Source organism: Sphaeramia orbicularis, chromosome 11 (assembly GCF_902148855.1).
Source record: "Sphaeramia orbicularis chromosome 11, fSphaOr1.1, whole genome shotgun sequence".
Classification (NCBI taxonomy): domain Eukaryota; kingdom Metazoa; phylum Chordata; class Actinopteri; order Kurtiformes; family Apogonidae; genus Sphaeramia; species Sphaeramia orbicularis.
The window spans coordinates 52108200-52124112 of NC_043967.1; the positions used below are offsets into that span (position 1 = coordinate 52108200).

Here is a 15913-nt window from a genome sequence, read left to right on the forward strand (position 1 = left end):
AAAGCAGGGGTGTCAAAGTCATTTTAGTTCAGGGGCCACATTCAGCTAAATTTGATTTGTAGTGGGCCGAACCAGTAAAATTATATATATATATATACACACACATATATATATGTATAATGTCAACTCCAAACTTTTCTCTGTTTTAGAGCTAAAAAAGTAAATTTATATTATGAAAAGGTTTACATCTACAACAGGGGTGTCAAACTCATTTTAGTTCAGGGGCCACATTCACCCCAATATGACCTCAAGTGGGCTGGACCAGTAAAATAAGAACAATAAAAAAAGTAAAATTACATTATGATAATGATAAATCTGAATAACATGAACAACTTGAAATGTCTTAAGAAAAACAAGTGCGATTTGAACAATATTCTGCCTCGGTTTATCAATTTATAATATACACATGTGCATTACAACTTACATGACAATTACAAATACACAAAACATTTAGTAACAGGCAGAATATTGTTAAAATTGCATTTACTTCATTTAAGACATTTCAGGATGTTCATATTCATACATATTTGTAAAAGGATAGTTTGTTAATATAAACATTTTCATGTGCTTTTTTACACTTAAAGATAAAATCTGCAGTTGTCATTATTTATAGGTTATTGTGATAATATTTTACTGGTCTGACCCAATTGACATCTTATTAGTCTGTATGTGGAACCTGAATTAAAATGATTTTTACACCATTGATTGATAATTTCTTCAGCGTAATTTTTGCATTTCACAAATTTATCCTACGGGCCAGATTGGACCCTTTGGCAGGGCAGACTTGGCCCCCGGGCAGCATGTTTGACACCTGTGATCTACAAACTATCCTTTCAAAATATGTGAATAACATGAACAAACTGAAAAAATAAGTGTCATTTTAACAATATTATGCCTCAGTTTCTCATTTACACATGTACATTATAACTTACAGATCACAGTGGATCTACAAATACATAAAACATTTAATAACAGGCAGAATATTGTTAAAATTGAAAAAAAAAAAAAAAAAAAGAAAAAAGAAAAAAAGAAAAGCTTAAGGCATTTCAGGTTGTTCAAATTTGTTCAGGTTATTCCCATTTTTTGCAAAATTACACTTTGTTTTAGCGTAAATATATGAAAATATTCACATTTACAAAGAGAAAAATTTGTAGTTGTCATTATTTATATGTTATTATTGGTCTGAATGTGGAACCTGAACTAAAAGGATTGTTAATTTCTTAGTGTAATTTTTGCATTTCACAAATTCATCCCAAGGGCCGGACTGGACCCTTTGGCGGGCCCAATTTGGTCCCCAGGCCGCATTTGACACCTGTGTCTTAAGGGGTATCGACGAGTTTTCCAATCAAATGAGTATTATATAATTTGTGGACTAGTACAGATATGCAGGCATGATTGCATTCTAGGGCCAAGTCGGTCACACAATGATCGTAGCTGATTATGTCGGTGGTACCCACCTAAAGCCCAGTCAGTCAGTTTCAGTCCGGATAAAGAGGTTCTGCTGGTTCAAGTGGACTGAAACTAACACTTTACAGGAGAAAACGGAGGACTTTCATTACAAACTGCGCAAGGTTTGACCCAACACAAGCTAGGTGAAGTCAGGACATCTCCTTAAAATAAAAGACTGTAGTTGATTTGGAGGAAGATGATCAAAAACAAGAAAACCAGGGTTAGTTTCAGACTGACCAGGTTTAACCAGTTTGTCATGAACTCAAGACCATTCAGATTAGCAGGACCATGCCCTTGCCCTGCATTAGACTGTGAAAGAAATACATCAGTTGAAGAACATTAAAGTTAACTAAGAATTATTTCCAACATCGATTGAAAGATTTTAGGACCGACATGTTGCTCCAATTGGGTTATTTGTTTATTTTATGAATAGATGAACCAGACAGTCATTATTTACAGGATAAAACGGCAATTGAAAACCAAAATTAGTGAGCAAAATCTCATCAAAAGTCAAAAGATCAGCAATTACAATAACAAAGGAAACAAATAATACATTTTATGCTGGAAGTTCTGTAGATAAACAGCCTAAACCACATGATGAAGAAAGAGAGTGTACTTGATGATCAGGGTTGGTTGATCTGACCAAAGGAGATAAAATTTTTCTAACCTCATCTGAAAAAAAGGCAACCAAATTTGGTTGTAACTTGGTCAAAGTAGAAGTTTTCTTCTAGTTTCGCCTGTTTTCTGAAGGCTGAGGCTGTGTATGATGACTTTGTCTTTTTGTATCTGTCAAGGAACTCTGCATGTTTGTCTAACATCATTACAATACTGATCATATCTACAGGAAATAGTCAAAAAAAAACCTTTACACTCCTTTAAAACATCTGTGTAAACCAGACTCACTGCACATCAGAGTTCAAAGCCAAGGCTGCAGTTGATGGACTAATGGTGGTGAGTCTTCATTATTTCTTCAACATCAGGAAAACAACACATTATGCAAAAGTTAATGTGGACTAAACCCAAAACACTTTAGTGCAGACCGATGCTTAAGTATTGTTACAAATGTACTAAGACTCATTAGCTGAAAGGCTTGTTCTAGCAACAGTGATGCTACAAATCCTTAGGTTATTACATGTGCAATGCTCTCTGTAAAGTATTGAAATTACACTGAAAAACTGACCATTTTTTGAATGTTAGTGTGGGACACCACTATTACATGTAATTTTCATGACAGAATCTGTGTGATCCCTCTGAAATGTAGAATGTATGATGAATAAAGATGAATTAAAATTATCTTCTACTATAGCAAGACCGCCCAGCACTAATCAAGTCTCTCTTGGTGCAGCAGAATATGATGATAATGAGGATGAGAAGGATTCTGCATTAGTTGGCTGCTGCTCTCTTACCACATAAGACACTTTTCACTGGTCAACCACTTTAGACTAGCATACAGTTTGCCACAACAGTCCAGCTCTCTATTGCAAATGTAGACTGTATCTAAATTGTTAAACTTTATGACAAGTACTACTATAAATTTAGACAAAGACTTCTGTAAATCACTGTTATTGCAAACTGTAGTCTAGAGAACGCGCCTGAATTTTCCTATATGGATGGGCTAGACTGTTCAACAGCACTTCAAAAGAGGTGCTATTTGATAATCACCGATACCTAAAACCAAATGGTAGGAATTAGGCTACCCCTGAGGAGCAGATTTTGGGGTAATGGTCACATGGTGAAAGCCTATTCGATGAATAACCAAGAAGCCAACAGTGAGGATGGATCCACTTAGACACACTATTTCAGTCCACACCTCAACTTTTCAGCAGAACTCCACAGTCCACACTGCTGCCTCATGCAGGCCTCCAGAGTTACCATTGTAAAGAAGCCAATAATAAGCAGTTTAATACCCAGTTTCCCAGCCCAGCCATCCCTTTAAACACATTTTAGATCAAACATTTGTAGAGACAAAACTGTTCCAGAAGGTCACAGGTAAAGACAGCAGCAGAGTGAACTGACCAGACACAAACTCACCAGCGGATGGCATCACCAATGACTCAGTTTGTCAAATCTCTAAATTTGTTTACTGGAATAAACCAGTAGCTGGAAACCATTTGAATGCATTTTATACTTCAGTGAATTGTGACTTGTATTGATGAAGGACAAGCCTCTCTTTCATACATTGGAGGAGCCATGTCCCCCATAAGGCATAAAGAATGACCTATCATGGACAGCATACTGTTGACTCATGAGTAAATCTGGTACCATATATTGAACAAACTGTCTCCCTCCTGCGTGAGCTGCCATATGTCTGCGAACATGACTTTTCTGTCTGAAACGTTTGTGACAAATTGAACAGCTGAAAGGTTTTTCTCCTGTGTGGCGTTTCATATGATCAGCTAAGTGCGACTTCTGGGTAAATTTGTTACCACAAACTGTACAACAAAATGGTTTTTCTCCTGTGTGGATTTTCATGTGAGGAATTAAGTTTGACTTTACAGCAAATCTTTTACCACAAACTGAGCAACTAAAAGGTTTTTCTCCTGTATGAACTCTCATGTGGATTTGCAGATATGGCATTCTATCAAATGTTTTACCACACACCGAGCACTGGTATCGTTTTGTTTTACCTCCCATATCAATTACAATGAAGTCATTATTTTTCATTATGTTTCTAGGTGTGTTGGTAACCTGTGTCCTATTTTCACCAAATTCAGAAGAACTGACAAGCCTCTGTCTTGAACTACTGCCTGGAGACTTTGCCCGTTTGGAAAAATCTGGCTGAGGCCTCCTGCTCGGTGTCCATTCTTCATCAGTGTCCACTGTGTCCTCAGATTCTTCAGTCTGGTCATCAAAATATGCTTGCAAGTGACTGCTTGGATAAAAGCTATTGGCTGGTTCTGATCCTCCACAGTCCTCTACATTAGTTTCTTCTCGGTTCTTCTCAGTTTGTTTTTGATGAAGCTGTGAGGACTGAGCTTTCTCTTCATCTTCACTCTTCAAAGGGACAGAGGTGGATGGGAACTTTGTGATAACAGCCTCCTGATTGGTCCACAGCTCCTCCTGTTCCTCTTTAATATGGTGGACTTCTGGGTCCTCCTGGTCCTGGTCCTGGTCCAGGTCCACACTGGGGCTCCACTCCTTCTGCTTAGGAGGAACCTCTTCTTTAACCGCTGTCTGCTGATCGGCATCTGCGGAACCCACTGAAATACAGAGAAATTGTTAGAGAACTGATGGCAAAAGGCCAAGTACCAGGTACATGCAAAAATCCCCTGAACTTCATTTCCTTGGAGAAACATATGTGAAGGATTTCTCTGTTTAAAAAGGAATTAACATATATCATTAATACTTTACTAGTGTGGAAAATGGACCTCAGTAAACAGTCAAGTTTGACTTCACAACAAGAGAAAGTGTAACCCATGTGTGAAGAAAATTATCTGTAGGTCATTATCTTGTTTTTATGCTTAAAATGAAAACACTGTCAAAAAAACTGACAAACTCCCTCTGAATGAAATTAAAAGTACTGAAATTTAAAGATCTGGTTGGTTTTAAAACTGTCCAAATAGTGTATTAAGTGATTAATCAACCACTTCCTCACAGTGTTCACAGTTTGTTTTAACTAAGAGGAAGTGAAAATTAAATAAAAGGAAACTGTTTTGTCAAATACATAACAAGCAGGATTATTCTTAAAGCTCAACTGTATTGCAACTAAAGGTCTTTAATACAGAACAATAATGATGCACAATGTGCTGTATGGACACCATCACTTCACCCAAACTGCAATAGAAAGACCACCTACGGTTAATCACCAGTGTGTGATCCAAATGTGATCTCATGAAATGCACTGTTTTTAATCTACTAATTAGTTTTCCTTACAGACTTTAACAAATGCCATTTTTCTTAATATGTAACAGAACCTCTATTATGACACATACATCAGGACTAGAGAAGTGGCATAACTCCAGGAATTAACTGGTTTTATCAAATAGCATGATTCTTACATGTTACCATCTTGAAGATTTCAGCTTTGAACTGCTGAGAACCACTGTTGGTAATACGTAATAATTGCAGTTTTTATGTTACGTTGTTTTCATCTTTTATGAATAATTTAAAACAAAAAACAATTCCTTAGTTCTTTCAACTTTCACCCAAGACAAAAAAAAATATTAAACTTAAATATGTGATCATTATTGTGACGATAATAGATTTACTCTGTTATGAAAATGTTTAATGTGATCATTTTTGGCCGTGTTGCCGAGACCTACTGTCGACATTCTAAGAGACATTGGCCAAATATTGTTTGCTTATTTATTGTTCCATCTCTGGCTGCAGCACCTGACACTTTTTGGGCCGTGAAGCTACTACAACATGACACCTACACATGACCAGGATTCACTTTTCCAAAGTCATCGGTCTGGTTCATCTACCTTTAAAAATATCCTGTGGATGTGGAATGAGAGGAGAAGCTGTAGAAAGAGCTGGATTATACCCCAATTTCTGACTCCTCCAGCTTTGAAAATACGATACTGTAATAAAGAATTCACTTATCAGGCTTGTTTTAACACCCAACAATATGCAGTGCATATAAAAAACACATTACAACAGCGTCAGGTTGACATTAGCTTATATTACCGTTACATGTCAGATACTGTTCAACCAGGACATCTGGACATAAAGACCCACTTTGGCTGGTTCATTTGCAGAATAAATAAATGTAATGACAGTCAGTATTATAAAGTAAAAAGAACGAACCTGATGTATGTAATAAAACTGTGTCCAGTATTTGTTTTTGTCTCTGGTTTTCTTCTTTAGTTCGACAAAGTTCCTCCTCGTACTCTGCTATGGTTCTTTCAAACAGCCCAAATATCTCTTCAGCAGCTGCAGTTAGTCTCTGCTCCACCAACGATCTCAGAATCTGGACGTTTTTGGACATTTTTCACTTTTTCTCCAAACAAACTCCGTCAGAAATACAGTTTGTCTCCATCACACACTGACAGGTCTGTTAGCAGCTAGTGAGCTAAGCTAACGTTAGCATCACTGCGCTAATAAGAGATAAATCGGGAGTAAAACAGACACAGAATGTGAACAGAACAAAGTTCATCCAGTCGGTTTCATCCGGTTACAAAGGTTCTATTGGTTTGGACGAAATGAATCAAAGACTTTAAAAGGGAAAACCGAGGACTTTCATTATAAACAAACCGTGTAAAGTTAGAGACAAAAGAACCTAGCACTTCCGGGTCAGATTTCTTCGTCTTCCGGTTTTAGGATGGTGAATGTCCCATTACCGCCCTCTTTCGTCATCAGTGGGTTTATTACAACTGAATATAGACACAAAGAACATCACTTCCCTTTGGCTGTTAGTAATCTATTCTTTTGCACAGAAGAAGCACATGATTATGTCAACTTTTAATTTAGAACTCTAATTATTTTTTGTGTCATGTTCTAAATGTTTTACCACAACAACAACTAAACCATTTCTAATATCACTTGAATGAAGATTAGTACTTTGTTACAATTTGACTCTTAGAGCACAATAATTTTTCCTGAAAATAATCTTAAATTCATGAAAGTCTGGTGCATCATCATCAGTAAATATCTGTGTCTCTGTTATTATACTCAACACAGGAAGAAAAAGGTGTAGCATAAATGTATTTTATTTTTGTGTCAGGTGAGTGAGTGAATTTAATGTGCACATCATCTCAGATTTCCACATAAACATTTACCTCCTCGGTCTGCAGATCAGAGTGTGTTTGTTCACATAGGTCTGGATCTGAAGTCCTGGTTATTTGATGAATTTGACCAACACAGGAATGTCCTGCCACCTGGTTATTTTATGGTCTAGTTCTCGCTCATGTGGATATTTTCATTGTCCATTACAGTGTGTTCACAGGATGTTTGTTTTTACAACATACTGTATCTCTGTAAATATTCTCTTTGGAAGCACTGTAAAATCCCATTTTATTCTTTGGATATGAGGCCAAAATGTTGAGAACAGTTTTGCAAAACATCCATATTTATGTGAATATTTTCCATAATTGGTGGGTGTTTTGGTCATTTACTAATGCAGTTGCATAAACCTGTAAATTTGGCTTAAACCCAAGTGAAAAGTCTAATAATCTGGACCAAATGAAATAAGGGTGAAAGTGCTGTTTTTAAATGCGGTTCAGTCTCTTATAATAAAATGAATCTACTACAGCGTAGTATATTAGTGACTAATAGTTTTTTGTCAGAAAAAAAAAAAAAAATTATGAGAATAAAGCCATATCCCACTGCGTTTTCAGCAGCTGAAGTGCCCTTTAGCAAACCCCAAAGAGATATCTGTTCGTTTTTCCAACTCCATTATTAATTAAATGTATTGAATCTACATTCAGAGTGAAATTAAAACAATGAAAACGTGATTGTCTGTGGAAAAAATTTATTAACTGTCGTAAAAACCTTTAGAAGATACAAACAAAATCCACTTTCAAGACAGAGACATCACGTTTTTCAAACAAAATATGATGTGAAAGAGAAAAAAATAAACTTTTCAAGTATGTTTTTGTAATTTAGTAAAATGAGTTGAAATTTTGCAGGAAATTGCTCATTCAATCATTATATACTCAATACTCGTACTTTGTATTTCTGTGTTGAACAACAAAAAAAAACTAATAGTAAATGTTACATGTTGTTTTTGATAAATTCTGTGTATGTTTTAATCAATGGACTTTCTTTTCAGAAATTATAGCAATATTTTATTAGAAGCAGATGAATATACTATTTTCTTTTGTTCAGACAAGGTATAGTTTTTAGATGTTACCTGCTTGACAGTTTCGACTGTGACTCCAGTCTTCCTCAGAAGCGTCATCCGACTGTCAAGCAGGTAACATCTAAAAACTATACCTTGTCTGAACAAAAGAAAATAGTATATTTACATAAACAGAAGACAAAATGAACATCTTTAGCCTTAGAAGCAGATGACTTTTGTAATGATCCATATAACATTATTTTCCTGTGCTGTGCCATAAACTGGAACCAATACATTAAAATCTAATTATGTCTGATAAATAAACATAAAATTATTCCCAGAACTAGTTATGACAACCTGACAGATATTAATACAATTACCTCAAATTTCTGATACTGTGATAATTTAAGATATGTTTTTTTGGTTTTTTTTTACACAATCATGATCATCATCTCTATTTCTCTGTGTAAAAAATGTGTTTTCCACATTGTTTACCATTGTTTGACTGGTACCTTTTTATGATACTGTCCTGTTGCATCATAATGGTGAACTTTGATGAATTTTCTGAAAGGTGCTTTCTTGTCCGTATCCAATGACAAACTGTTTCTCCCTCCTGTGGATATTCATGTGCTTTTTAAGGGAGTTTTTCTGTGTAAAACGTTCTGTACACACTGAACAGCTGAAAGGTTTTTCTCCAGTGTGACTCATCATGTGTCGAAGCAGGTTTGCCTTCTGAGAAAACCTTTTACCGCACTCTGAACAACAGAACGGTTTCTCTCCCGTGTGGACTCTCATGTGGATCAGCAGAAGAGCCCTGGTCCAAAATCTCTTTCCACATTCAGAGCAAGCATGTGATTTCTCATTGGTTTTGGAACTACTGTCAGTTGCAGATACTTTACTTTTCATCTGAGACTTTAGACCTGACTTCTGACTGTTTTTCTTCCAAACACTGTTAACCCCTGATTTAGAACCATGTTCGGTCTCACCCTCTGGTTGTTGATACTGATCTGAATCTGAGCTCCTGGTTGGTTCTGCTCCTCCACAGTCCCCTACAGTCGATTCTGTGTTTGTGTGTCCAGAGTTTTCACCACCTGATCCAAGGCCACACTTATGTCTTTTAAATAGTGACAGACAAGTGAACCGTCTGTTACAAGCCTTACAGAGAATACATTTATGTATCCTCCACTTTGACCAGCGAGTGAATCTTTGGTCGCAAAGATGACAATGGAATTGTGTCTCACCTCTGTGTATGTTCAGGTGACATGACAGACTGCTGTACCGCTTGTACTTAATACCACAGAACTGGCAAACAAATGGTCTCTCTTCTTTGTGAGAACCCATGGTTGTTTCGAGAAAACCCTTGCTGTGAAATCTTCTTCTACTCTTCCAAAATGAGTTTTGAGCAGCTCTACATTCTAAATCCTCAGTCTGCACTTGGTCAATGGCTGCTTGTGATCCTCCATCTTCAGTTCCCATCCGTTCAGTTGAACCATTGGCCAAAAGCTCTTTCTTCTCCACACTTTCACTCTGATGATACTGCAATGACTCAACAATGCATTTATGGCTTTTAACTTGCAAACGCCAGCTTTTGTCCCCAACACAGGATCTGTATCTTTTCTCTCCTGTGTGAACTGCAATGTGGCTTTTTAAATTCTCCTTTTCTCCAAATGTTTTACCACAAAATGGACAACTTAAGATTTGTCGTGTTGTATGATACTTTAAAACATGTCTTTTTACATTTGTCTTGTTGGCAAATTTCTTGCCACACAGAGAGCAGAAGAAACATTTTTTGCCATTAAATTTCCCATCCATTACTATTGTTTCATTATATGTGTTAGGCATAGAATCTGACTCTCCAGTTTCTGTCCAGTCCCCATCATTGTTGTCAGTGTCTTCAGGGTCTTCAGTCTGTGTGTGTAAATCTCCATGTGGATGGAAGCAGCTGGTTGATTCTGATCCTCCGTAGTCCACTGCATCTGTTTCCTCTCCGTTCACTGTTCCTTCTGTTCTTTTGTGATGAAGTTGTGACGACTGAACTTCCACTTCATCATCTTCGCTCTTCACAAGGACACAACTGGATGGGAACTTAGCAATGTCAGCCTCCAGACTGGTCAATAGTTCCTCCTGCTCCTCTATAACATGATGTGGCTCTGGGTTCTCCTGGTCCAGACTGGGGCTTAACTCCTGCTGCTCATGAGGAGCCTCTTCTTTAACTTCAGAAAGCTGATGAACATCTGCAGGACACATGAAATAAATACAAGACATGTTACTGAAATATTATGATACTGAAACCTCAGCTTTTCCTGAATGTCTACATTAAGCAAAAACAGTAATCAGTCTTCAGTGATGAAGTGAGATGAACATAATACTAAAGATGTAATTATGACAAAAATGAGATAAGACATAAAACAGGAATGAAATGACATAACAACAACAACAAAATATAAAACATGACGAAAGCAAATGGATGATGCAACAATACTAGTCATGTAGATTAAGTTTGTTGTGAACTGGGTTATGATGGGTCCTTGTTCTTAAAAAGTGGGTCAGCAGAAAAAGTCAGGTTTACAACACTGGATTAAAACCACAAACACTGGCCTTCACAATGATCACATAATTATCTTATTGTGATTGTTTGAGCTGACCAGTTAATTTGCATATGCATTATAATTGTTTCCATTTACCTACACAAACACCAACAGAAAATGTCATATTTCCACATCATTTTGAGTATCAGTCATTTCATTCATAATTTATATCAAATCTATCACTGCATTCTTTCTTTCAAAGCATTCAAAGCAGAGAGTGAGTACATTTCAATGCGTTCTTGTGTTCAATAAATGTCTCTTCTTCATATGTCACGCTCTGCCTTTGTATAAATAAATTACTACTAGAAACACACCAGTGATGTAATGATCGCTAGAGTAGTGATGTATGATGCTGAGACAAAAATACATCGTTAAACACATTAATGTCTATGGTGATTACTAATCATAGAGTTGAAAATACAGACATCGATGTGACCAAACCTGTTTCCTTCATCAGAACTTTCTCGTTCCAAACTTCGTCCAGTATTTGTCTTTGTCTCTGGTTTTCTTCTTTAGTTCGACAAAGTTCCTCCTCGTACTCTGCTATGGTTCTTTCAAACAGCCCAAATATCTCTTCAGCAGCTGCAGTTAGTCTCTGCTCCACCAACGATCTCAGAATCTGGACGTTTTGGGACATTTTTCACTTTTTCTTCACACAAACTCCATCAGAAACAGTTTGTCTCCATCACACCCTGACAGGTCTGTTAGCAGCTACCGAGCTAAGCTAACTTTAGCATCACTGAGTTAATAGGAGATAAATCGGGAGTAAAGCAGACAGAATATGAACAGAACAAAGTCCAGTCGGTTGATTTTATCCGAGGTTCTGCTGATTCGGATGAACTGAAAAAAAAAACACTTTACAGGAGGATTTTCATTAGAAACAAACCGTTTAAAGTTTCACACAAAACAAGCTAACGCTTCCGGTGTCTGGCAGAATTTCTTCTTCGTCGTCGGTTTGAGTAACACAAAACCGGAAGTACTTCGGCCAGCTTCTGTAGCACCTTTGAGAATAAAATGTTGTGGCGTTGGAACAGAGAAGATAAAATATGTGTAACACATTTTTCTGTTTTGCACGGAAAGAAAATACTTTATACACTCAACATCCGTTTTGTGTTGTTATTCCACTCCAATCTTTCTCTATCAACGATTAAAAGATCATCGATTCAAAGATGTATTTTTTTTATTGTCAATTTACTAGATGCACAGGACAAAGAATAGAGATGCTGTTATGTAGTAGTCACAATGTTGTAACCGATCGGCGCAGAATGTAATACACATCAGCTTTTATTGTGAAAGTGACCCGGAAGTGGAGGAGGTGAGTCGCTCCTGTCGGAAACTAAATTAAATCAACAGACCGCGGAGCTGTTGTCCCTTAAACGTCAGAAAAGCTGAGTTTATCCTCTAATAAACATGTCGGAGCTGCAGAGTCTGAAGGTGTTCGTGAACCAGCGGCTAACTGCGGCCGTGGACGAAATATTTGGACAGTTTGAGAAAACCATCAGCGAGTATGAAGAGAAGATGGAGAGACAAAGTAAACTACTGGATGTGATTCTGAAACCTGAAATAAGGCTGACACGAACAGGTTTGGCTCTCAGTTTGTGATAACATGAAATGTTTCATGAGTTTAAAAAATTCGTACAGAGTTCAAAGCATTTAAGAAAACTGCAAGGTGTTTTAACGTTCAAGGTTCACTTTTATTGTCATTACATGTAGTGTGTACCTGAAACGAAATCAGTACTCAGGTTCAGCAATGTACAGGGTAAAAATCCTATAAAATGAATCCTATATTAAAAATAATAACAATAAAATCTGATAACAGTATAACCTAATAATAAATAATGAATAAATTTGCAGGAATACTACAGTGCAGGATTAAAAATGAGCAGCATGTTAAACCAGGATAAAAACAGCAGTGTTTTTCAGTAGCAGCATGATCAACAGTGGCGCAATGAAGCTAATGAAGCTGTGGTTACATGTAAGATGTCTGTTATATAGGCAAGGCAAGGCAGGTTTATTTCTATAGCACATTTCATGTACAAGACCATTTAAAGTGCTTTACATAAAACATTAAAAGCATTACAGCAAAAGCAATAAAAATGTATAGGATGAGAAAAACAAACCAACAAAAAATCAGATAAATAGATAAAACAGACAAGCAGATAAAAGATAAAAACTTTTAGTTTAAAAGGAACAGTGCAGATCTGAACTGATAAATACAAACTCTGTTCAAATGCATCTGAGAACAGGTGGGTCTTTAACCTGGATTTAAATAATCTGAGTGTTTCAACTGATCTGAGGTTTTCTGGGAGTTTGTTCCAGACATGTCATGATATCTTATGTGTAAGGAAAATCTACAGCGGAACCACTCAGAATTAATTTATGTAGGATCTCAAGTATCAAGTAATTAGTATCAGTTGTTTTAATGTTCATTGATGTGACACATACTAATGATCTCTGTTATTTAATTCTTGTTTCTCCAAATATACATTTCAAATATTCATAACAACAATGAATCATGAAAGAGAAAATCTTCCTCTGTTGCATTTTTTTTTTTTTTTTTAAGGTTTTTTTCTGTGAATTCTGTGGTTTTTCCTCACTCCATTCATATTGTATATATTCTAAAGCACTTTTACGTAAATCTCTTATCAGCAATAATGGGCTATATAAATACAAAATAAAATTTCACAGAATTCTCACCGTCCATTCATCAATCCATCTTTTTGTTGTTGTTGTTGTTGTTGGTTTTACTTACCATGACCAGATAATTTGAAGAAGATAAATAAATAGATGGTTTACTTTCATGACTAAATCATCATAACTTCCTCACAGGACTAAAAAAAACACTTTGTTGTTTAATGTTCACTGTACAAGTAAAAAAAAGTACTTTAAGTGGTACTTGAGTCTAAATCCGCTGCATTTTTACATCATAATATTTAGGTGATTAGCACATGAGACTATCGGATGTGTTGTTGATGAGGTACCTAAAGTGTTTCCACCATTGGATAACTGATGTTGTCGACATAAATGTTCAGATTTGGCTCTATTGGCTCCATAATGTGTGTTTCCACCATTCTCTGTCCCACAGATGTCCAGCAGCTGCCAGTGGTAAAAGAGGAGGTTCAGCATGGGTGGATCCCCAGTCTGGACCAGGAACAACCAGAGTCACGCAACACTGTGGAAGAAGAGAAGGAACTGTGGACCAATCAGGAGGGAGAACAGTATCAAGCGACAGAAGAAGCTGATTTCACTAAGTTTCTGTTCACTGTGAAAAGTGAAGATGATGAAGACGAAGTCCAGTTCTCACAGCTTCATCAAACACAAACTGAGGACAGAGCGGAAACAAACTGTGTAGGATCAGAATCAGCCAGCAGCCTCCATCTACATAGACAAATACGTGCTAATGAACAAACCGAAGACACTTTTCAATCTGGATGTAAACATCGGTCAGGTTTAAACAGTCAAGTTAGTAAAAATCACACACAAGGCAAAACCCGCACAACTTTTAAATGCTCTGTCTGCGGAAAGAGGTTTGGGTCCAAGGCATACCTGAAGGCACACATGAGATCTCACACAGGTGAAAGGCCTTTTAAATGTTCAGTGTGTAAGAAAAGTTTCTCATGGAGTGCACGTTTATATCAACACATAAAAATCCACACAGGGGAGAAACCATTTAACTGCTCAGTGTGTGGTAAAGGTTTCATTGAGAGTGGGAATCTGAAGGTACACATGAGAATACATACTGGAGAGAAACCATATACTTGTTCAGTTTGTGGTAAAAAATACTCTCAATTGGGGAATTTAAAACAACATATGGTATATCACAAGGGGGAGAAAATATTCAGTTGCCAATTTTGTGACAAAAGATTCATCTGGCAGTGTCAACTCAGAAAACATAAGTGTAGCAGTAACTCTTCATATCGTCAAAGACGAGCTGTGATCAGTCAGGCGAAGCTTTTATCCAACAGCTCAACTATACAGATAAAAACTGAACCTAATGAAGAGGTCTATGGAGGATTACAACCAGCAAGAACCTCAGATCCAACACCTACTGAAGGCAGAACATTGCACTATTTTGAAAGTTCAACTGATTATGAAAGCAGAATGTCAGAATGTCATTTAACCAACGACACAAATAATGAAAACGCAGATGAAGCTTGTATAGGAAGGAAACCATTTAACTGCTCTATATGTGAGAAAAATTTCCAGTCTAATGCATGTCTGATCGCACATATGAGATGCCACACGGGAGAGAAACCCTTTAGGTGTTCAATTTGTAAGAAGTGTTTCACCCAGAGCGGACGTTTACGGATGCATATGAGGACCCACACAGGCGAGAGGCCGTTCAGTTGCACAGTGTGCGGCAAAGGTTTCTCTGAAAGTGGAAATCTGAAGGTACACATGAGAATTCATACAGGGGAGAAGCCATTTGTTTGCTCACTTTGTGGCAAAGAGTACAGACAGAGCGGAGGTCTGAAGAGGCACCTGGAATTTCATAAAGAAGAGAAATGAGCAGAGATTGTGGACTACACAATGTTCAGTCCTACAGTACCTTAGGGAGTGTGTATCTCAATTTGTAGCCTATTATATTTACCAAAACAACCAAATTATTATTGTTATTATATTATTATTGTTATTATTATTATTTAAGAATATTTATTTCTTTTGAGTCTTTTGCTTTCTTTTCTGATTTCAGTTTAGTTTAAGTTAGTTTTAGAGATTTAGAAATGGTTTGAGTTTTATTTAGATGAAGGAAGTAGATGTCATTGAGTTTTACTATTAGAGTGCGTCAAGTATTATGAAGGAAGTTTTGATTTGTAGAAGCTGAAAACAGATTGCATGGCATCAAGAATATAAAACCATTGTTCATTGTTCCATTTTCTGCACCAGTATGCCTGTTTGCTTGCTGTTTGATGCTGGACATATGTAACTTGTTTCACAGTCAAAAAGAGCAATTAGGGAAGAAAATAAGTGTTCAGAGAACGCAAACCTCCACCCAGCACCCCGAACGGTGTGCATGTGTGGATCGACTATTTCTTTTTAAATTAAACAGTTTCTAGGTTGTTCCATACAGCAGAAAAAGTTGAAGCTTTGTACCAGTCATGAGTATGTCAAATTATATTAAATTCCAATCCATTTTTGTTCAATTATAATGAAA

The 15913-nt window shown here is 36.7% G+C and overlaps 3 protein-coding genes across 3 annotated transcripts; 1 reads left to right on the top strand and 2 right to left on the bottom strand.

Moving 5' to 3' along the window:
- Positions 1–1843: 1843 nt before the first annotated feature.
- On the bottom strand, positions 1844–6678 carry LOC115428107 (zinc finger protein 569-like). The gene is made up of 2 exons (XM_030146944.1): positions 6199–6678; positions 1844–4649 (listed from the first exon to the last, which is right to left on the bottom strand). The coding sequence occupies exons 1-2, from the start codon at positions 6377–6379 to the stop codon at positions 3622–3624; spliced, it is 1209 nt and encodes a 402-aa protein (XP_030002804.1). The 5' UTR covers positions 6380–6678; the 3' UTR covers positions 1844–3621.
- Positions 6679–8258: 1580 nt separating this feature from the next.
- Positions 8259–11694, bottom strand: LOC115428072 (gastrula zinc finger protein XlCGF57.1-like). Its single transcript, XM_030146895.1, has 2 exons — positions 11200–11694; positions 8259–10404 (listed from the first exon to the last, which is right to left on the bottom strand). The coding sequence occupies exons 1-2, from the start codon at positions 11393–11395 to the stop codon at positions 8708–8710; spliced, it is 1893 nt and encodes a 630-aa protein (XP_030002755.1). The 5' UTR covers positions 11396–11694; the 3' UTR covers positions 8259–8707.
- Positions 11695–12091: 397 nt separating this feature from the next.
- LOC115428084 (zinc finger protein OZF-like) lies at positions 12092–15726 on the top strand. The gene is made up of 2 exons (XM_030146914.1): positions 12092–12340; positions 13844–15726. Exons 1-2 carry the CDS (start codon positions 12169–12171, stop codon positions 15265–15267), a joined length of 1596 nt encoding a protein of 531 aa, XP_030002774.1. The 5' UTR covers positions 12092–12168; the 3' UTR covers positions 15268–15726.
- Positions 15727–15913: the final 187 nt, after the last annotated feature.